The sequence below is a fragment of the Leuciscus leuciscus genome (genome assembly GCF_965113295.1).
Source record: "Leuciscus leuciscus genome assembly, chromosome: 1".
NCBI classification, from domain to species: domain Eukaryota; kingdom Metazoa; phylum Chordata; class Actinopteri; order Cypriniformes; family Leuciscidae; genus Leuciscus; species Leuciscus leuciscus.
In genome coordinates this window covers 84,249,430-84,273,155 of record NC_138725.1, presented here as the reverse complement: position 1 = coordinate 84,273,155, position 23,726 = coordinate 84,249,430, and the positions used below count along the sequence as shown (strand labels likewise).

The 23,726-nt window shown below is 40.4% G+C and overlaps 1 protein-coding gene across 2 annotated transcripts; it reads left to right on the top strand.

Moving 5' to 3' along the window:
- Positions 1-718: 718 nt before the first annotated feature.
- LOC309497196 (uncharacterized protein) lies at positions 719-20,828 on the top strand. 2 transcript variants are annotated; one of them, XM_082167440.1, is made up of 2 exons: positions 719-2,318; positions 19,820-20,828. In XM_082167440.1, the coding sequence occupies exons 1-2, from the start codon at positions 1,062-1,064 to the stop codon at positions 20,594-20,596; spliced, it is 2,034 nt and encodes a 677-aa protein (XP_082023566.1). In that variant the 5' UTR covers positions 719-1,061; the 3' UTR covers positions 20,597-20,828. The 2 variants fall into 2 exon arrangements, with proteins under 2 accessions (XP_082023566.1, XP_082023565.1); XM_082167439.1 differs by having other exon boundaries at positions 19,790-20,828.
- The last annotated feature ends 2,898 nt before the right edge of the window (positions 20,829-23,726 follow it).

Below are 23,726 nucleotides of genomic sequence, written 5' to 3'. Positions count from 1 at the left end.
AAATTAAAACAATTCCCCGTCGTCCAAATTAAACAATTCCCCATCGTAAGTACACATTGATGGCCTAAGACACGAAACGAGTGGTTTGTGTGAGAAAACGAACAGTATTTATATCGTTTTTACCACTTATACACAGCCATGTCCAAGTGATCTGATCTGACGTGTACGCAGACTGGTGCATAGATATATACACTAGATGTCGCCTTAAAGACATTCGTTCCAATGAACTGCCATAGACAAGGCGACATCTAGTGTGTATATATCTATGCACCAGTCTGCGTACACGTCAGATCAGATCACTTGGACATGGCTGTGTATAAGTTCGTTTTCTCACACAAACCACTCGTTTCGTGTCTTAGGCCATCAATGTGTACTTACGATGGGGAATTGTTTAATTTGGACGACGGGGAATTGTTTTAATTTGGACTCTGTGCATGCTCTTTGAGACAGTGACCATAGACCTGCATTATATGACTGACAGACAAGAACGGTTTGACTTAAAAATATCAAAATTGAAACTACTGCGGAAAAAAAGACACCTACATCTTGGATGCCCTTGAGGCAAGCTAAAACATACCAAAAATTAATTTCAAAGTGAACTATCCCTTTAAATTTAGTAGTTTTGATCAGGACTGAGGTTGATTAAAAGATTTATGCAAAAAAAAAAAAAAAAAAATGAAAAAAATATTTATCTGATTGTCACGGTTTTGGTCTGGTTTTGTTCTTGTCTTGTTTCTATGTCTGTCATGTGATTCCCTGTTTGTCATGTGATCCTGCCATGTCTTGTCATTGGTTAATTGTCTGATCATTGTTCACAGGTGTCCCTTGTTTTGTCATTAGTCTGTGTATTTAAGCCCTCATGTTTGCCATGTGTCTTTGTCAAGTATTGTTTCCTGTAGTCTGCTGTTGTGTGAAGTTCATGTTCAAGATTTGGTTTTTGTTTTCATGCCACGCCATGTTTTTGTTTCATGTTTTATTTTAGTTAAAATAAACTGCACTTGGGTTCTCACTTTCAACTTGCCTCCAGTGGATCCTTATTACAGAATACTTGACCTACAACAATGAACCCAGCGGTTGCCCTCCTGAACCTACGCCAGGGAAATGTTCCCATTGAAACGTATGTGGCTGAATTTTGTGAACTCTCTCACCAGTTGGATTTTAATGACGTGGCCCTCAAGGACATATTTAGAGTGAATTTGAATGAGCCCATTCGCTCCCAGCTTCCTGGGGGAAAAATCCACTGGTCCTTGGCCCAATATATTGACTATGCCCTATTATTGAGTGGTTCCTCATTTACTGTGGGTTTTGAGGAGAAGCCCCACAATCCCACAGTATCTGCCAAGCCTGAGCCACTTCACGTCGTGCCTGCCAAGCCTGAGCCACTTCACGTCATGTCTGCCAAGCCTGAGCCACTTCACGTCATGTCTGCCAAGCCTGAGCCACTTCACGTCATGCCTGCCAAGCCTGAGCCACTTCAAGTCATGTCTGCCAAGCCTGCCAAGCCTGAATTTCTTCATGTCATGTCTGCCAAGCCTGAATCTCTTCACGTCATGTCTGCCAAGCCTGAAACTCTTCATGTCATGTCTGCCAAGCCTGAATCTCTTCATGTCATGTCTGCCAAGCCTGAATCTCTTCACGTCATGTCTGCCAAGCCTGAATCTCTTCACGTCATGTCTGTCAAGCCTGAATCTCTTCACGTCATGTCTGCCATGTCTGGGTCTCTTCACGTCATGCCTGCCAAGTCCGAGTCTGTTCACGCCACGTCGGCCGCCGAGCCTGTGTCTCCTGACAAGATAGCCGCCGCCGAGCCGGTGTCTCCTGACAAGATGGCCGCCGCCGAGCCTGTGTCTCCTGACAAGATGGCCGCCGCCGAGCCTGTGTCTCCTGACAAGATGGCCGCCGCCGAGCCTGTGTCTCCTGACAAGATGGCCGCCGCCGAGCCTGTGTCTCCTGACAAGATGGCCGCCACCGAGCCTGTGTCTCCTGACAAGATGGCCGCCGCCACGCCTGAACCTGAGCCCTCAGTTAGGGCTACACTAACAATTATGGCCACAGCCATATGGTGTGTGTGGTCTGTGCACACATTTGAAGTTCACGTCACGTCTGCCGATCCAGAGACTGAGCTTCACGTCACGTCTGCCGATCCAGAGACTGAGCTTCACGTCACGTCTGCCGAGCCAGAGACTGAGCTTCACGTCACGTCTGCCGAGCCAGAGACTGAGCTTCACGTCACGTCTGCCGAGCCAGAGACTGAGCTTCACGTCACGTCTGCCGAGCCAGAGACTGAGCTTCACGTCACGTCTGCCGAGCCAGAGCCTGTTCACGTCATTTCTGTTCTCGAGTCGTTGTCTGTTCCAGCCCATAACCCCATAGCTGTCCCCAAGAAAATTTTGGGGGGGGGCAGTAGGGTCCTTGATAGGACCATGGAGGCCGCGCCGCCATGGCCACCTGAACTATCTGGTCCACCCTGGCCACCTGAACTGTCTGGTCCACCTTGGCCACCTGAACTGTCTGGTCCACCCTGGCCTCCAGCACAGCCGGATCCGCCCTGGCTTCCTGCACTGCCGGATCCGCCCTGGCTTCCTGCACTGCCGGATCCGCCCTGGCTTCCTGCACTGCCGGATCCGCCCTGGCTTCCTGCACTGCCGGATCCGCCCTGGCTTCCTGCACTGCCGGATCCGCCCTGGCTTCCTGCACTGCCGGATCCGCCCTGGCTTCCTGCACTGCCAGGTCCGCCCACGCCTTGCCACGGTCCAGGTCCGCCCACGCCTTGCCACGACCCAGGTCCGCCCACGCCTTGCCACGACCCAGGTCCGCCCACGCCTTGCCACGGCCCAGGTCCGCCCACGCCTTGCCACGGCCCAGGTCCGCCCACGCCTTGCCACGGCCCAGGTCCGCCCACGCCATGCCACAACCCAGGCCCGTCCACGCCATGCCACGTCCCATGTCCTGTCCCCCTGCACGGGCCTGGCCCACCATCCCTCCCCCAAGACCGCCTCCGCTCCACCACCCACCTGGACTCTTATGTTTTGCTGGGAGACGCCCTTAGAGGGGGGGATTCTGTCACGGTTTTGGTCTGGTTTTGTTCTTGTCTTGTTTCTATGTCTGTCATGTGATTCCCTGTTTGTCATGTGATCCTGCCATGTCTTGTCATTGGTTAATTGTCTGATCATTGTTCACAGGTGTCCCTTGTTTTGTCATTAGTCTGTGTATTTAAGCCCTCATGTTTGCCATGTGTCTTTGTCAAGTATTGTTTCCTGTAGTCTGCTGTTGTGTGAAGTTCATGTTCAAGATTTGGTTTTTGTTTTCATGCCACGCCATGTTTTTGTTTCATGTTTTATTTTAGTTAAAATAAACTGCACTTGGGTTCTCACTTTCAACTTGCCTCCAGTGGATCCTTTATTACACTGATACATTTTTACAGCAGTTTAAAGTAGTGGCTGTTTTCAGCCACGAACATAACAAAAGGGTAGTGAATTTGCCCACAGTGTACTGTTGAGGTTTTTGAAAATTTTCAAAGCATTTTCCCAAAATATGTGTCAAAATAAGATTTGTCACCAAAAATCATTCCATTTGCTGAAACACGGAGAAAGTTATGGCCAAATTAAGACTCAAAAATACCCCATAGTGGATAAAAACATCCCCAACAGCACATAAGGGTTAAACGTGTCGTTCAAATCTTTTAAGTTGTGGCTCTTGTGATAACGCGTCGTAGGTCACATGATAACGTCAACATGGCAGATGTCCGGTTTGCATTCATACTCAACGAGATCTGGCTATAAAGTACCTACTCTTTTAGCGCTCGTTAAGTAAGTACTTATTGAAATTAAGTACCTACTCATTGAGTATGCGGTTTCGAACGCAGCCCCAGATATAGAGAGCCGCCCCTTCGCTTTCGGCTCATGGGACCTTACTTCGGAAAAAATATGTATGGTAGTCAATGGCGAGAGACAACTTATCTTTTTATTCCGTCTGAACTGTGCCCTGAATTACACATATGATGTTTGTCAATTTAAAAGATAATTATGAAAGTCAAGAAAGTCGCAGTTTGTCATAAAACAAAAGAGTAACATCTAGTTTTATGTGAAAATCGCTCAATGAACTACATCTCTCGTCTCGCACTATGTCCGTCACCATCTGTTGCTCGTATGTGTGCAGTCTGGTACAAAACACTCAGGCATGACGGCGTAACGTTACGATTATAAGTTAAGACTATAGAAAAAATGACAGACATTAGCTTCAGTAAAGTTAGCTTCATTCATTGAGAGAAAAGGTATGACGTCACATGTGCGCCTTTGTAGTCTTTGTAATTACGTATTTTCACAGTCTTATACCTCAACAGTTTTTCATCAAACTGCGACTTTCTTGACTTTAAAATGCATCTTTTAAATTGACAAACATCATAAGTGTAATTCAGGGCACAATTCAAACGAGATCAAAATATTTGTTGTCTCTCGCCATTGACTACCATACAATATTTTTCCGAACTAAGGTCCCATGGTGGACCGCCGGAAGGGGAGAGACGAATCGATGACAAAATCAGCTAAAAATAAATGCATATTATAACACGGCAAAAGTGTTGTTTTGTCATTGTTGTTGTAATATTTTATTACATTTTTATAAAATTATTCTCAAATAAATAAAAAATTACTGAAAAACAGAAACGCCTACTCTAAGATAAATAAAGCCTAAGATTAAGCAGATACAAATAAAATATAAAATAAATCCCAATTGAAAATTTATTGTCAAAAATTAATTAATTAAAAAGCAATTAATTTGACAAAAAGATTAAATCCAAAATTTGGTGATAATATAAAATTGTGATTGATATATGCGCTATTTTTTTATAGACTACACATTGTTGACCAAAACAATACAACTATTTTACAGTTTTGAACACAACGCAAGGGTTAAATACATAAAGTTAAATATTTCACAATAATATATAATAACTGTCATAGAGCATTTCAACAGATATTTTGTAGATAGAAGGTGACGTGACATGTTTGGCCCTTTTCCGGTTAGTCAGCACGCACATTGAAAACAATAGAGGGGGGCTCTTTATTTACGGCAATTATGCGATAATTTTCTATTCATGCGAATTAAACATATCACAATTAAAATAAGGAACATGATGTTCAGTAGTTGGATGTTCTGTCATGCCTGAAACTAACTTGTTCTCGGAAATCAAATCATTTAGGTTTCCGAAACACGCACCTGGATTGCAGCAGTGAAGCAAGAAGTATGGAATGGATACTAAGCAACTAGCAATATACAGCACCCATTTCCATACTGGCAAGTAAAATGCTATTTTTTTTATTTTTTTATTATTTGTATTTCTTTACATTTACTGTTTAAGCATGATGCAGCATAATTTTAGCTAGCACTGTGGATTCGTCATTGTTTACATATGTACCTACCATTTTGACACGTGAAAAAGAGCCAAGTCTTTATTTCCGTTTTTTCCTTTTTTCTAAATGTTCTGTCGGCTGTAATTAAGTTAGGAGTTAACGTTGGTTGGTTGTCTACTCAGTTGACATCTACAGCGAGTAACACATTATAGAATTTAACATTATACTATACTTGAATGGTGTACAACAGCTAACTTCAGTAACGTTAGTTTACAAAAGGTATGTAAACGGCAAACGTTTTTGCATCACTAATTAAGCTAGGCTAATATTAATCCCAACATTTACTAATGTATTACACAATAATAGCCTTATTTTTTATACATATATATTGTGCATTAACAAGATTAAGTTAAATAATTGTCTTTCTACTTTCTTGTCTTCAATAGGAAAGCCATCATCTGTAATTTAAGACACCTAAAGACCCCTACAGGAAGACAAGAACAACAGCTGATCGACCTGCAGTGCCAAACCACCACGTTACCATACAGTCTGTGCAGAATTATTAGGTAAGTTTTCTTTTACAGATAAAATAAGCCAAAAAAGACATTTAACTCAGACTAAAAAGTCATAAATTATTAAATGCCCTTGAGAAGAATGCAATGCTTAGGAATTGCAGTTAAAACAAGACCATTGAAATGCTCATTGGGTCAGCAAGATCATACAAAAACAGGTGGAGAACAAAAGACACGTGTAAAAATAATAAGATAAAGAATTAAGTTAGAAACCATGAAGAACCCTTTAGTCTCCAGCGCCAACATTTTCCAGATCTGCAACCTACCTGGAGTCTCCAGAAGAGCAAGGTGTCAGGATCTCAGAGACTTAGGTCAGGTAAAGAATCCTAAAAAAATTAGCCCCTCTTAATAAGAATCACAAGCTGAAGTGTAGTAAAATACATGAAGAATTCAACTTCCAGAATCTGGAATTTTACTACACTTCAGCTAATCATTCTTATTAAATGGGGGTAACTTTTTAGGATACTTTACCCCCTCTTTTTGCCTTATTTTATCTGTAAAAGAAAATGTCCAATATAATTAAAATAAAATTAATAAAAATTATGCTGTCATTGCCATTTAGTGTTATTCGCTCAATTATAACATTTTTTATGCAAATATAATATTGACATGTTTTTATGACAACTTGACAAACAATACATCATTATCTGTCATAAATGTGTAAAACATACATGACATAGCAGATTAACCATCAAACTTAAACTATTTAGCTTTATGGGTTAACAACATAACATTAAACTGTCATATTGTTAGTTTTGACATTGGCTGTCCTGAGGCCATTATAATATTAACACAGTATTACCACTTAAACCAGCAGTAACCAGTTTTTAGAAAACATTGACTTATGGCGCTTTTCCATTACCAGTACTAGCTCAGCTCAACTTGACTCGCCTCGTCTCGGCTCGGCTCGCTTTTCGCTCCGTTTGCCATTGCAGATAGTACCTTCACAATAGTACCTGTTCGTCATAGCGACGCCACAGGAAAATGCCGTGACTAATCTTCTGCGCGACACACACCCGCTACCCACACACACAGAACAATGGAGGAAATCGAGTGTATGCTGTTTATTTTTTATTTTTGCTGTTTTTATTCAGGATACTCCATCTGCCGCATGCAATGATGACACAGTGAAAAGTGACAATTCTCTCTGACCAATCAGCAGTCTGGCGTGTTTGCACGTCACATTTTAGTATTGCCTCAGCTTGCTTAGAACCTCGCCGGAGGTGGTACGAAAAAAAGTACCTGGAAGCAGGTACAGGTACAACTTTTACACAATGGAAAACCAAACAAAGCCAAGTCGAATCGAGCCGAGGCGAGCTGGTAGTGTGTACTGGAAAAGCGCCATTAGACAAAAAATTTGAACAAGCACAACTTACAGGTCACTCCCCATTACTCTCTGCTGCACTAACAGCCCTTCCCTACCCCCCACAACTAAACCTGCCATGAACACGCAGGCTAGTAAGCATTATCTTAGTTGTGTAACGTTAGTTATTATAAAATAAAACAAATCAAGCAGGGATACTTACTTGTAAAGCAGAAATGTAGCTAACTCTGCATCAGTTTTGAATCCTTTCAGGACAAGTCAAGTCAAGTCATCTTCATATATATAGCGCTTTTAACAATGTAGATTGTTTCAAAGCAGCTTTACAGAGACAAGCGTATAATTTAAGGTAACAGAGTTTGTTTTGGCTTTATAGCGGTTCTTTAATAAAGTTATTTTCAAGCTAAAGTTATTTTTGATTGATTTGCTTCCGTCGCAACGATCATTTGTTATTAAATTAGGGGCCGCTAAGACGACACCATTCTCTCTACACAGACTTTAAACGCGAACCTGTGAGAAACGCTGATGGCGTTCACATGAGCATTAAGAACTGGTTCTATAGTTATGTGCGTTTGAATATATGTGCGCAGGTTTGGAATTCCCTACAGACCAAGCCTAAACAAAGTACTGGGCTTTCCTTATAAATTTTGATAGAGAATTTTATTTTATTTTGTCACTTCGGGTAGGAACGCGAAACGAAATTTCCCGACAACGCCTTATCTGTAGAGTGGTAAAGGGATCCTCCATAGGGAGAGACTAGTTGGCACTTCAGCACTGCGTTGTCATCGGGTCCAGGTGAAGGTCCTTCATCAGATCTGGATACGGCCTCGATCCGGGAGGCTGCGGGAAAACCTCGAGATAAACACAGACACTAAAATTAGCGTAGATGCCATTCTTCTCATGATGTAACGAGTACATCAGGATTTATGGGAAGTGTTCCCGGTTCCGGCTGACCTAATCTATGCAGCCTAACATTGAATTATAGAAGTCTATAATGTATTATGTGAATGCTAGGTCAAAGAGATGTGTCTTTAATCTGGCTTTGAACTGACAGAGTGTGTCTGCTTCCCGGACAATGGTAGGAAGACTGTTCCAGAGTTTTGGTGGTAAATAGGAGAAGGATCTACCGCCAGCAGTCGATTTTGATATTCTAGGTATTATTAACTGGCCGGAATTTTGAGATCACAATAGACGTGAAGGACTATAATGCGTTAAGAGCTCGCTCAAGTACTGCGGAGCTAAACCATTTAGTGCTTTGTAAGTAATCAGCAATATTTACAAATGTATGCGATGTTTAATAGGCAGCCAATGCAGTTTTGACAGAACCGGGCTAATATGGTCATACTTCCTGGTTCTGGTAAGAACTCGAGCTGCTGCGTTTTGGGCCAGCTGTAGTTTGTTAATTAAGCGTGCAGGGCAACCACCCAGTAGAGCATTACAATAATATAGCCTTGAGGTCATGAACGCATGAACTAATTGTTCCGCATTTGTCAATGAGAGCATATGGCGTAATTTAGATATATTTTTAAGATGGAAAAATGCGGTTTTACAGATACTAGACACGTGACTTTCAAATGAAAGATTGGTATCAAAGAGCACACCCAGGTTCCTAACCGACGACGAAGACTTAACAGAGCAGCCATCAAGTGTTAGACAGTATTCTAGATTATGACGTTAAGTTTTTTGTCCAATAATTAGAATCTCTGTTTTTTCAGAATTTAGAAGTAGGAAATTACGAGTCATCCAGTTTTTTATATCAGCTATGCATTCCGTTAATTTTGTGAATTGGTAAGTTTCGTTAGGTTTTGAAGAAATATAGAGCTGAGTATCGTCGGCATAACAGTGGAAGCTAATTCCATGCTTCCTAATGATATCTCCTAATGGTAACATGTACAGAGTGAACAGCAGCGGTCCTAGTACTGAGCCTTGTGGTACGCCATACTGAACTTGTGATCGATAAGATATCTCTTCATTTACTGCTACAAACTGATAACGGTCAGATAAGTATGATTTAAACCATGCTAGTGCAATTCCACTAATGCCAACATAATGTTCGAGTCTATTTAAAAGAATGTTGTGGTCAATGGTGTCAAATGCGGCCCTAAGATCGAGTAACACTAATAGAGAGATACAACCACGATCGGATGATAAAAGCAAATCATTTGTGACTCTAACGAGAGCTGTCTCGGTACTATGGTGCGGTCTAAATCCTGACTGAAAATCCTCACAGATATAATTTCTTTCAAGAAAGGAACACAGTTGTGAGGATACTGCCTTTTCTAATATCTTTGACAGAAAAGGTAGATTCGAGATCGGCCTGTAATTGTTTAACAAGCGGTTTAATCATAGCCAGCTTAAAGGTTTTTGGTACGTATCCTAGAGACAAAGATGAATTAATGATATTAAGAAGAGGATCTATGACCTCTGGGAGCATCTCTTTCAGTAGCTTAGTCGGTATAGGGTCTAACATACATGTTGTCGATTTAGATGATTTAACGAGTTTAGTAAATTCTTGCTCTCCAATAGCAACAAATGAATCAAATTTTTCCTCAGGGAGACTACAATGCACTGCCTGATGCGATACTGTAGTAGACGGTTGCATAGTTATAATTTTGTCCCTGATATTATCCCCCTGACGTAGCTCCCTCCACCTCTGAAAACCTGCTCAGCTGTTTACCCTCCTTTTATTTCGGGCTCTGTCTAATTCTTTCTTTTTTGCTTGTTTATCATCATCAGTCTTTTTCCATTTACCCGTCTTTATTGTATGAACAGGTACCACTCGAGAAATGAGCACTTTTGGTTGTTTATACGCCATTAGAACAGCTGAGGCTTGTCGGCAGCAGCAATCTTGATTTTGAACAACGACGCGTTGTGCAAGAGAGAGGTGTGATCAGCACATACATAAGCTTGATTGGCACTACCAAGACATTCCTCCTGGCTCTGATTCTGCTTCTTTTCTTTGTTATATTATTAGATCACAAAGGAATTCCTATAGAACAATAAATATATTTTCTCAATAACATATCCCAAAACATTAAAAACATATTTGTATTTCTGTATATATGATTATTTGTGTGTGTGTGTGTGTGTGTGTGTGTATGTGTAAGCATGCATTATTGAGTTAACATGGAAAAACTGGTTTGCTTTAGTGCAGAAAACTGTTGAAAATCATGAACTTTAAAGTGAAAGTGAGCCAATAAGTGGTCTTCTACTGCCCTCTGCTGGCCATTCTACTTATTAATGAAGTCTTTTCACATGTGCTCACATTCGTATTTAGACACTAAAAATCACTTATATAACAATAACTATTATAACACAATCAGATTTTGTCAGTGTTTATCACTTCATTTGCACTGACACTTCACATAATTGCTAGTAATGTGGTAAATCATGGTAAATAACACTAGAAACATGGTAAATCATAGTAAATAATACTAGAATGTGGTGTATCAAGGTAAATCATGCTAGAATCCTGGTAAATCATTCTAAAACGTGATATATCATGGTAAATCATGGTAAACTATGCTAGAACAGGGTAAATCGTGGTAAACCATGATAAATCATGAGAAACTATGGTAAATCATGTTAGAATGTGGTATATCACGGTAAATCATGCTAGAACATGGTAAATCATGGTGAACTATGCTAGAACAAGGTAAATCATGGTAAACTATGATAAACCATGCTAGAATCACAGTAAACAATGGTAAATCATACTACAATGTAGTATATCGTGGTAAATCATGCTACAATATGGTAAATCAAGGTAAACTAAGATAAAATCATGGTAAACTATGTAAATCATTCTAGAATCATACTAAACAATACTAGAATATGGTAAATTGTTATGGGAGGAGCCTATTTGACTAAAATGGCTATAACTCAAGAAGTAAATAAGATATCTTCACCAAACTCAGTACACATGTGTATGGGTTCAATTTAAGGTCACGTTAAACAATTTTATAGAGATCGGACCATAGGTGGCGCTATAACTGTTAAAAACCTTTAAAACCATATATTTCCCATGATAAACTGCCTGTATTGGCTGTAAATGGAATTACACTAATTCACACAAAATACATATCATGTGATAGATCTGCTCATGCTGAACAACTTTGCCTCAAAAACCACTGCTGTCAATCAAACCGTTCATTAAATATTTACGAATATGTTAAAAACCTACTTTTGCGAACTAGTCCTAGGTTTTTCGCACGATCAGAACCAGACCAGGCTAGGACTGTTCTCTGGATTGCCTGTATTGCTAAATTGCTAAATTGCCCTTTATTGACTATAAATGGTGTTTTCCATCTATGATCATATAATGTTCATATAATAATGTTCAAAACCAGTGCAGTGCAATTATCTGTACTCAATAATTATAAGAAAAATTATAACTTCTTGGATCAATCAATCAATCAATCAAAACTTTATTTATAGAGCACTTTAAAATCCAAAATGGACACAAAGTGCTGTACAATAAAAATAAATTAATACATAAAAGCCCTAAATACAAGGCTCACACAACCCATAAAATACAAATAAAAACACTAACAAACCATACATTGAAACAATACCATCAATAAAACATAAATTGTCAGTTTCCGTTATCAAAGGCCAAAGAATAGAGGTGGGTTTTAAGAAGAGACTTAAAAACAGACAATGAAGATGCCTGTCTAATGTGCAGAGGTAAATTGTTCCACAATGTAGGAGCTGCTACAGCAAAAGCACGGTCCCCTTTTTGCTTGCGCTTTGTTTTTGGCACACTTAGGAGCAGATGATCGGCTGACCTAAGAGAACGGGTGGGTCTATAGGGGTGTAGCAGCTCAGAAATATAGGGAGGGGCAAGACCATTTTGGCATTTAAAAGCAAATAAAAGAATCTTAAAATGGATTCTTTGATATATAGGCAGCCAATGGAGTGAGGATAAAATTGGGGAAATGTGCTCGTATTTACGGGTTCCAGTTAAAAGACGTGCAGCAGCGTTTTGCACCAACTGGAGACGAGCAATAGAGGACCCACTGACCCCCACATAAAGCGCATTACAGTAATCCAACCTAGTGGTGACAAAGGCGTGGATTACTGTCTCAAAGTGCTGCCTAGAAAGAAATGGCTTTATTTTGGCCAATTGCCTCAATTGAAAAAAACTTGTTTTAACCACTGACCTAATTTGTCTGTCCATCTTAAGGTCAGGGTCGATTTTAACCCCAAGGTTAGTGATTGTTGGCTTAATATATTGACTCAAGGAACCCAGATCGGCACAGGGGGTCCCAGTGGTGCCACCAAAAAACATCACTTCTGTCTTACTTTCATTAAAACTTAAAAAGTTAAGAGCCATTCAGGCCTTTATGTCATCAAGACACTTAAGTAATGGACCAACAGTTTCATTCTTTTTAAGAGGGACATAGATCTGACTATCATCTGCATAACAGTGAAAAGACATACCATGCTTCCTAAGTATGGAACCAAGCGGGAGTAAATAGAGAGAGAAGAGAAGAGGGGCTAAAATTGAGCCCTGTGGGACCCCACAAGACAAAGGAGCAGAGGAAGACACAGAATCTCCACAGCTGACACAGAAAGTTCTACCTTCCAAATAGGACCTGAACCATTTCAATGCAATGCCCTTGATGCCCACCCAACGAGAAATCAGGATTTCATGGTCGACCGTGTCAAAAGCAGCAGTCAGATCAAGAAGCACCAGAATAACACAATCCCCAGAGTCAGTAGCTAAAAGAATATCATTACAAACTTTTAAAAGAGCCGATTCTGTGCTATGTAAGGTTTTAAAACCAGATTGGAAAACTTCAAGAATATTGTGCTCATCCAAGAAGGCCATTAATTGACTGTAAACTATCTTTTCAAGTATTTTTGCCAGAAAGGATAGTTTAGATATAGGTCTATAATTTGTGAGATCTGCATGATCCAGCCCAGGTTTTTTAATTAAAGGTTGCACTACTGTATGTTTGAAAAGTTTAGGGACCACCCCTGAGGTAAGGCTACTATTTAAAACTGCAAGAATAGATGGCCCTATAGTAGGAACAACCTCCTTAAAAAGTCGAGGAGGGATAGTATCATTTGGAGAGCCTGAGGGCTTCAAATGCCCAACAATATCCTGTAAAACAGACAAAGTCACAGGTTCAAACTTGCCAAAGACAGCAGAGCAGAGAACAGGGATTGAGGGGTCATAAGCCGAAGATGAGATTTGAGCCCTAATGGTAGTGACCTTATCAATAAAAAAGTGAAGAAACTTTTCACACACACCATAGGAGGCATCAAAACAGACCGTTAACGGTACATTGAGAACTGAGTCAATAGTCTTAAATAAAACACGAGGCTTGTTACAATTTGACAGAATAATTTCAGCGAAATATTTCCTTTTAGCTTCTTTCAAAATTGTCTGATAATGCCGCCAGCAGTCCCTTAACATTTGAAAAGATACATGGATGACTATAATAGGGTCACTTCAATATGTAGCCTTGACCAAGTGTCCACAAAACCCTATATCTCTTAAATGAATGGTCAGACCTTAAAAACAAGTCAGAACAAGCATGAAAAAGACAGATCGGACAAAATTTGCCTCTATAACAGTTAATAAAAAGGGTGAAAATGAATAACATTGGCATATTATTCGGGATATTTTGGGGATATTTAATTTAATTTTATCAATCAATAAATTCCTCTTGAAACAAACTTTGTTGTATTATTTTAATTTAATACTGTGAAGCTGCTTTGATACAATCTGTATTGTGAAAAGCGCTATACAAATATACTTGACTTGACTTGACTTGATATTAAGCCAATAAGTGGTATTTTACTGCCCCCTGCTGTCATTTCATCATACTACTCCATAATATTGTTTTATAATTCATATTTAGACTTTATAAAATCATTATTTTAACATTTACAATCACATTTTGTCAAAATTCATCTATTGGAGTATTACTATTGACAACTGAGTCACATTAAGAAGTGAATACTGAAACAAAAAGTAAAACGGCCATTTAAGCCACGCCCCCGAATACAAATTCACTCATAACTCGAAAACGGAAAGTCGTTGCGCGCTAAAATTTTTATGGTAAGGACCTCTCCGGGCTCTTGATCGAAACGTGTCGTCGCGGGCCTCAGGAGCGCGCCCCCCACGGATCGTTAGTCCGCGGGACCCCTGACTTTGAACGGCCGTAACTCTCGACCCCGACCACCCCGAACCTTGTGTGAGAGCTCATTGGAAAGGGCCCGTCCTTGGCTAGCTTCGATTCAAATGTGGTGTAATTTGCCCTGGGCATTCCAGAGATAACAGGATTACACATGATCTTTTTATTCGCTTTCAGTATTGGGAAACAAACAAATGCTTTAAAAAGCAATATTTTTTATTATGATGTTTTTTATTTTATTATGATATTTGTATGTATATCCCTTTAAGATCGGAAGCCAAGATGGCGGCACGCAGCTCACTTGTTGAATGGAGCTCTGGCTTTGTTGGTATTTCACCACATTAATCTATCATACTAATTACACTTTTGAAAACAACCTAAGCAAGTATGGGGGGGCCCACGATTGCACAGATGAAAAGAGTGGAGGAACAATTGGAACTGATCAGCTTAACGCTGAGAAACGTAACTAAACAGGAAAACTTGACGGTATTGAATGAGAAACTGTCAGCTGATATTCAGTCGCTTAAGATGTTACTGATGAAGAAAGATGAGAAAATAGCTATGTTGGAGAAACGAATCGACGATCTTGAACAGCACACGAGAATGAACGACCTCATTATAACTGGCTTGGAAACGAAACACCGTACCTATGCGAGGGTGGCGGATCCAGCGGCAGGAGTCCTCGATGCTAATGCACCGGAGACAGAGACCCAATCTCTGGAACAGCAGGTTGTTTCATTCTTGGTGAGCAAAGATATTGAAGTTCAGAGTGAAAACTTTTCTGCCTGTCACTTGCTACCTAAGAAGCGTCATTCTACGATCCCTGGGCCTCCTGCCATCATTGTGCGCTTTGTGAACCACAAATACAAAGTCGCGCTGTTGAGACAAGGGGGGAAATTGAAGGGCACGAAAGTTTACCTCAACAAACATCTCACTAAGAAGAATGCCGATATTGCTAAGGACGCTAGATTACTACGTAAAAATGGAAAGATTCAGTCGACATGGACCCGGAACTGCAAAGTGTGGATTAAGACGAATGGATTACGACCAGAGGATGTGAAGGTTTTGGCGATACGGGAATCAAATCAGCTGGATGAATATAAATGAATCATTTCAGTCTCAAGAACTCCTGTTCCCACTGCTGCGATGGATTGTTCGGATTTCTCGAGTGAAAGGATTAACCCAGATGTGTTGGTGGAACGTGAGTCTTTCTGGTGTGATGTCGTTCTTACAAGGTACTATCTTATCATTTCCTTATTATGACATCAATAGACTCTAGTTTCATACCAAGTGACTGGAAACACGTAGCACCTGGAATAGATTCACGGATTCTGAACCCATTTGAGCTGAACATGGACAACAATTCTGGAATTTATGAAACCTTTTTTAATCCTGACTCCAATAACAATTATCTGAACTCTGTCAATTTGTCGTGTGAATATTATACCGAACAGCAGTTTAATTTCTTGTCTTGCTTGTCTCCTACACATTCTGATCAAACCTCGTTCTCTACGTTTCATGTGAATGCACGTAGCTTCAGAGAAAACTTCGATCACTTTAAAACCTTCTTATCTACCTTGTCACACTCCTTCTCAGCTCTAGCATTTACGGAAACATGGCTCCATAATGACACATCACACCTCTATAATCTATCACACTATAATGCTATCCACTCTTGTAGAGAAATGAAAAGAGGAGGAGGAGTTTCTCTGTACGTGTCTGATTCATTTAATTATATTCTCAGAAAGGATTTAAGTAATGACTTTAACCTAACATTAGTAGAATCTTTATTTGTTGAAATTCCCTCATGTTATTTATTGAAAGGGAAAAGCATTGTGATTGGATGCATTTACAGACCACCTGCTTCAGATATAAATACTTTCATTGATGCACTTGATTCAACCTTGTCTGCTACATGGTGACTTCAATTTGAATATCTTGCATGCTGATCACACTGCTACACATGATTTTCTTAACACCCTGTACTCTGTAAATTTCTACCCTTTAATTACAAAACCTACCAGGGTCACCACACACTCAGCCTCTCTTATAGATAATATTTTGTTTAACTCATGTGACTATAAAGTGTCATCAGGGCTGTTATGGTGTGACGTGTCTGACCACTTTCCAGTCTTTCAAATGATACATTCTGTCTTTGGAGCTTGTATTACTAATAATGTGCATGTAAAATATCGAAAGTTCGCCCTTAAAAATATTGGAATATTCAAATTAGCCATCAGCTCTATCATATGGGATGAGGTCATGTTGTTGCAGGATGCAATTAAAGCCTATGATTTATTTTTGACTCTCTTTAATTCTGCTTTGGAATCCAGTTTTCCTCTGATAGCTGTGAAATCCAAAGTAGCTAGAGACAAACCCTGGTTTACCGGTGAATTGAGGAAACTATCTAGAAAGAAAAATCGGCTGTATCGCAAGTCTGTGACTAAGCCTACTCCTCATAACCTAGAAACATATAAAAAAATAGGAACCAATTCACAAGTTTAATTAAGACGACTAAAAAAAAGTTTTATGCCGACCAGTTTAATCGAGTCTCTAATGACATTAAATTAACTTGGAACATTATAAATCAGGTACTGAGTCGTAATAGGAAGGCTGCATCTGTACCCACAGAGATGAGGGACTATGATAGGTGTCTATCAGACCCTATTGATATAGCTGATGGCTTCAGTAATTTCTTTACCAAAATTGGTTCTGATTTAGCACACAATATCCAGAAAACTGATAATGATCCATGTAGCCAAATAAATGGGCGGTACTCTCCCCTCCCTAATCTTGATCATCCAACTACGCAGGAGGTCCGAGATATTATTTTTTCTTTAAAGAACTCAGCCCCTGGCCACGATGGCATTAAGAGTATCCTCCTTAAGGAGACCATTGATCATATTATTCAACCTCTTACTTATGTAATCTCTTTATCATTTCAATCTGGAATTATTCCCCAAGCTCTTAAAATTGCAAAAGTTATTCCCATTTTTAAATCAGGTGATACAAAGGTGTTTAGCAATTATTGTCCCATATCCATTCTGCCCTGTATCTCTAAAATATTTGAGAAACTCGTCTATGAACAATTAAATAAACATTTTATTGTTAATAACATTATATACAAACACCAATATGGGTTTCGAAAAAAAATATTCAACAGAACATGCATTAATACAGCTTGTAAATTATATATCAAATGCCCTTGACAATAAAAAATTTGCTCTCTGTGTTTTTCTCGACTTAAGTAAGGCTTTTGACACTGTTCCACATGATATTTTGATTTCTAAGCTTAATAGATATGGAGTGGAGGGTTTGGTTTCGAAATTTCTTTATTAACAGAGAACAATTTGTTTATCTCAATGGTTTCTTTTCTAAAACTTCTAAAATTTCATTTGGGGTTCCTCAGGGTTCTATTCTGGGTCCTTTATTGTTTCTAATTTATATGAATGATTTATTCCTTTGTTGTGATCATTTCCTACCCATATTATTTGCAGATGACACCAATCTCATTGCAGTACACAAGGATTTTGTCACCTTGATCCAACATGTTAATGACGAGCTAAAAATATTATCAAATTGGTTTCGCACTAACAAGCTAACGCTTAATGTCAAAAAATTTAATTTTATGATATTTCATAATATTAATAAATTCTACCCCAAATAACATGCTTGTATAGAAATTGATGGAGCTCCAGTTACTCAAGTGGCTTCAACAAAATTTCTCGGTGTCCTGATTGATGAAGGTTTGACTTGGTCCAAACATGTTGATCTAGTCTGTACAAGATCCTCTAAAATGTTAAATATTCTAAGAATTGTTTTACCTTCAATTCACTCATCTGCTCATCTAACGCTTTACTACAGCTTTTTATTTCCCTTTATGAATTATTGCAATATTGTCTGGGGTGCTACTTTTCCCACTTATCTCGCAAGAATTTCTAAAATTCAGAAGAAGTTCTTGCGTATGATTTCCTACTCTTCTAAATATGCTCCTTCTGCACCTCTATTTCTCAGATACAAGATTTTATCAATTGAGAAAGTCAATGTTTATCTATCTGTCACGTTTTGGGTTTGTTCTGGTCATGTTTCTGTGTCATGTCTTGTTTCCATGTCTGTCATGTGATTCCCTGTTTGTCATGTGATCCTGCCATGTCTTGTCATTGGTTAATTGTCTGATCATTGTTCACAGGTGTCCCTTGTTTTGTCATTAGTCTGTGTATTTAAGCCCTCATGTTTGCCATGTGTCTTGGTCAAGTATTGTTTCCTGTAGTCTGCTGTTCTGCAAAGTTCATGTTCAAGCTTTGGTTTTTGTTTTCATGCCACGCCATGTTTTTGTTTCATGTTTTGCTTTAGTTATAATAAAACTGCACATGGGTTCTCATCTATCAACTTGCCTCCAGTGGATCCTTATTACAGAATACTTGACCCCCTACAATGAACCCAGCGGTTGCCCTCCTAAACCTACGCCAGGGGAATCTTCCCCTGGAAACGTATGTGGAGAAATTTTGTGGGCTGTGTTGCCAATTGGATTTTAATGACGTGGCCCTCAAGGACATATTTAGGGTGAGTCTGAATGAGCCCATTCGCTCCCAGCTTCCTGGGGGAAAAATCCACTGCTCCTTGGCCCAATATATTGACTATGCCCTATTATTGAGCGGTTCCTCATTTACTGTGGGTTTTGAGGAGAAGCCCCACAAACCCACAGTATCTGCCAAGCCTGAGCCACTTCACGTCATGTCTGCCAAGCCTGCCAAGCCTGAATCTCTTCACGTCATGTCTGCCAAGCCTGAATCTCTTCACGTCATGTCTGCCAAGCCTGAATCTCTTCACGTCATGTCTGCCAAGCCTGAATCTCTTCACGTCATGTCTGCCAAGCCTGAATCTCTTCACGTCATGTCTGCCAAGCCTGAATCTCTTCACGTCATGTCTGCCAAGCCTGAATCTCTTCACGTCATGTCTGCCAAGCCTGAATCTCTTCACGTCATGTCTGACATGTCTGGGTCTCTTCACGTCACGCCTGCCAAGTCCGAGTCTGTTCACGCCACGTCGGCCGCCGAGCCGGTGTCTCCTGACAAGATGGCCGCCGCCGAGCCTGTGTCTCCTGACAAGATGGCCGCCGCCGAGCCTGTGTCTCCTGACAAGATGGCCGCCGCCACGCCTGAACCTGAGCCCTCAGTTATGGCTACACTAACAATTATGGCCACAGCCATATGGTGTGTGTGGTCGGTGCACACATTTGAAGTTCACGTCATGCCTGCCGATCCAGAGACTGAGCTTCACGTCATGTCTGCCGAGCCAGAGACTGAGCTCCACGTCACGTCTGCCGAGCCAGAGACTGAGCTTCACGCCACGTCTGCCGAGCCAGAGCCTGTTCACGCCACGTCTGCCGAGCCAGAGCCTGTTCACGCCACGTCTGCCGAGCCAGAGCCTGTTCACGTCACGTCTGCCGAGCCAGAGCCTGTTCACATCACGACTGCTGAGACTTTTCACGTCATTTCTGTTCTTGAGCCGTTGTCTGTTCCAGCCCATAACCCCATAGCGATCCCCAAGAAAATTTTGGGGGGGGGCAGTAGGGTCCTTGAAAGGACCATGGAGGCCGCGCCGCCATGGTCCCCTGAGCTGTCTGGTCCGCCCTGGCCACCTGAGCTGTCTGGTCCGCCCTGGCCACCTGAGCTGTCTGGTCCGCCCTGGCCACCTGAGCTGTCTGGTCCGCCCTGGCCACCTGAGCTGTCTGGTCCGCCCTGGCCACCTGAGCTGTCTGGTCCACCCTGGCCACCTGAGCTGTCTGGTCCGCCCTGGCGTCCTGCACTGCCGGATCCGCCCTGGCTTCCTGCACTGCCGGATCCACCCTGGCTTCCTGCACTGCCGGATCCACCCTGGCTTCCTGCACTGCCGGGTCCGCCCACGCCTTGCCACGGTCCAGGTCCGCCCACGCCTTGCCACGACCCAGGTCCGCCCACGCCTTGCCACGGCCCAGGTCCGCCCACGCCATGCCACGTCCCATGTCCTGTCCCCCTGCACGGGCCTGGCCCACCATCCCACCCCCATGACCTCCTCCACTCCACCACCCTCCTGGTCTTATCTTGTGTTTTGGTTTTGTTGTTAGAGGGGGGGATTCTGTCACGTTTTGGGTTTGTTCTGGTCATGTTTCTGTGTCATGTCTTGTTTCCATGTCTGTCATGTGATTCCCTGTTTGTCATGTGATCCTGCCATGTCTTGTCATTGGTTAATTGTCTGATCATTGTTCACAGGTGTCCCTTGTTTTGTCATTAGTCTGTGTATTTAAGCCCTCATGTTTGCCATGTGTCTTGGTCAAGTATTGTTTCCTGTAGTCTGCTGTTCTGCAAAGTTCATGTTCAAGCTTTGGTTTTTGTTTTCATGCCACGCCATGTTTTTGTTTCATGTTTTGCTTTAGTTATAATAAAACTGCACATGGGTTCTCATCTATCAACTTGCCTCCAGTGGATCCTTATTACACTATCATGCATATTTATTCATACGTTTATTTATAAGAGAGAAGATTTCCCACCAACATTACAACACTTCTTTACTTTTATTTCAGATACTCATATCCATCAAACAAGGCACAGAGAAATAAATCTTGTCTTACCGTTCTCTAGAACTTCAGGTTATAAAACTGACCTCAGCTTTAGGGGCCCTCAACTATGGAGTAAATTAAGTTTGTCCCTAAGATCCATGTCTTCTTTGGTTGTCTTTAAAAAACAGTTGAAAGAACTTTTGATTTTACAATGACAGCTTTTTGTTATAGTTCCCTGCAGTATACTATAGTCTTACTGACCCTCATAGGCTGCTCTTTACTTTTGATTCTCCTTTACCATTACCCTTCAACATCTGTAACTTTAAGTTACTTCCATTAGGATAATCATGTTTTTGAAAATATGTTTTTCCCCTCTTTTTATTATTCAACTTATTTGTCTGTGTGCCTTTTTTTTGTTTATTCATGCAAGTGGAGTGGAACTCTGTATAAACCCAACTGGGTTTCGTTCCCCTCCTTGTACTGTATCCATGTGATATTCGTGCAGAACAAATAAACATAAACAAACAAACATAAACATATATATATATATATATATATATTATTATTATTATTATTATTATTATTTTTATTATGATTGATAAAGTTTTATATTATTAGATCACAAAGAAATGCCTATAGACAATTAAATATATTTTCTCAATAACATATCCCAAAAACATTGAAAACATATTTGTATTTGTGTGTGTTACGACCACAGTGTGGGTCATATTAGCTGTGTCCCAATGTGAAGGCTGCATCCTTCGAAGGACTGAAGACTTCAAGGATGCAGCCTATGCGTCCTCTGAAGGACGCACCATGTAGCCTTCATAGGATTTCCTAATTGCGCAACCAGGTGTTTCTGATCACCGCTCCTCAACGGTGCGAGAGGACAGCTGCCATCCTGATAATTCATTTGATATAGCCTAATTGAGTAAACAGCTATGGAGCCAGAATTGGCTATTGTCATTTTTATGTTTTATATTTTACTGGAGGACATGGTGAAGATGTTTCAGCCCCGGCGCTGCCAGGTCATGTATTTTTGGTTTAGCCCTGTTTGAATATAAAACCCAATTGAATATAAATAAGTCCAGTATTTCTCACGCTCGTCATCGGCAGCTGTCACGGTTGCCAGGCGACAAGAACAATCCTCCGTAGGCTAGACCGGTCCGAGCGCTTCAGATGCGCCCTTTGATATGGGACATATTAAACTTATATGAGTCTTTAATTTTCGGAATATATTTCATTAAATATTCACGTACAAATGTGAAGTAACCTACTGAAGTACCTTTTTTCCCTCACATATGATTTTACATTAAACTACTCAAAAGTGTATAATGTAACAACCTTGAAAATATTCAGAAGTAAAATGCAGGAATATCATAATATAAATACAAACTATAATAAAAACCCTGACAAGGAGTTTTTTCCCCTGCAGAATACATACCTCTAGTTTTACTCTTGATACTAAAAACTTGTTATTAAAAGTACTTTTTTCAGAAATTACTCTTTTTGAAAGTCTAATTATTATTCTAATAAAAGTCTACATTTTTTTCTTATTTTTAGTACTGTAAATGTTTGTTGATTTTGATATGTTTAACGTATGTTGTTAATAGTTGGAAAAAGTAATTTAATGTAGCCCATGGAACAAATGATTTTCATTTACCAATTTTATTTGAAAAAAAAAAAAGGTATACAAGAGTTTGTTTCAAGTAGAAATTATGACTGTCAAAAAAATAAACAATGTCCAGAACAATTCATTCTCTTTTATTTACACATTTAAAGTTGCATAAAAAATTATGTACAGATTTTCTTTCCTTTTAAAAAATAATTAAAAAAGTTAAAGAATATGTAGAAAAAATATATATTTTTCAATCATTTTCTCAAGAAGAGAAAACAGCCTGTCCATCCTCTCCCTCCTCTCCTGTGCTCTCCTCGCCTCTGCCTTGGTGCTGGTGCTGCTGGTGCTGGCTCCTCCTCACCGTGGGCACCCACTGCTGAACTGGGCCCTGAGGACAAACCAGGGCCGAGTTTCAGCAGTGGGTTTCCCACTCACACCCTCACCTGTCCCAGGACACTTGCAATCCTAAGGGCAGAGCAAATTAACCATGTCTTGTTAACAACAACAGCACAATACATTTCAGCAAAGACGTGTTTTTTTTCTCCTGAATTGCTCTAAAAAAGCTTAACACAGGGGTGCAATCTTAAGTGCATTGTTAACACTGCAAAATATGACACATCAAGACATGCATACAAAATACTTAAGAAATCATATTTCTATATACTCAAATTTGGTTAAAACCACATAGCTTGCATGACATCACAACAAAAACACATAAAAGTGAAACCCCATTGCCTTATCAACTGCTTTTCTTATTGTGGGCTTACTTCTTTAGCATATTTCTTTTAGCCTAATACACAAGTGAGATAGACTAGTGCAAATATTACAAATAGGTCGTTAAACTAATATTAGCACAAGTTTTGCCTCAAACTACATGACAAATGAAGCCACGCAATGGTGACTAAGGAGTTAAGATGAAGTTTATAATAAACTTTAACTCGGTTTCGCTAGCCATTTAAATAAATGAAAACATAATACTTACATTTAAATGTGAATTTGCTGTCCACCACCGATCTAGTCTCGACCGCCTTTAAAAATAAATAAATAAATGCTGTCGTCAACGGCGCGCAATGACTTATGGGGTAGAATAGGGTAGGATAGGCCGCTAAGTGTTCATTTATGTATCCTTCCTTTCAAGAAGGGGGAAACGAAGGACGCATTTGGCGTCGCTTTTGAAT

Excerpts from the sequence above, each read along its gene's own strand:
- LOC309497196 (XM_082167439.1), top strand. The coding sequence starts at position 1,062 with ATGAACCCAGCGGTTGCCCTCCTGAACCTACGCCAGGGAAATGTTCCC. Across the intron at positions 2,319-19,789 it reads CGTCTGCCGAGCCAGAGCCT|CCTGTTCACGCCACGTCTGC; the intron begins GTTCACGTCATT and ends GCCGAGCCAGAG.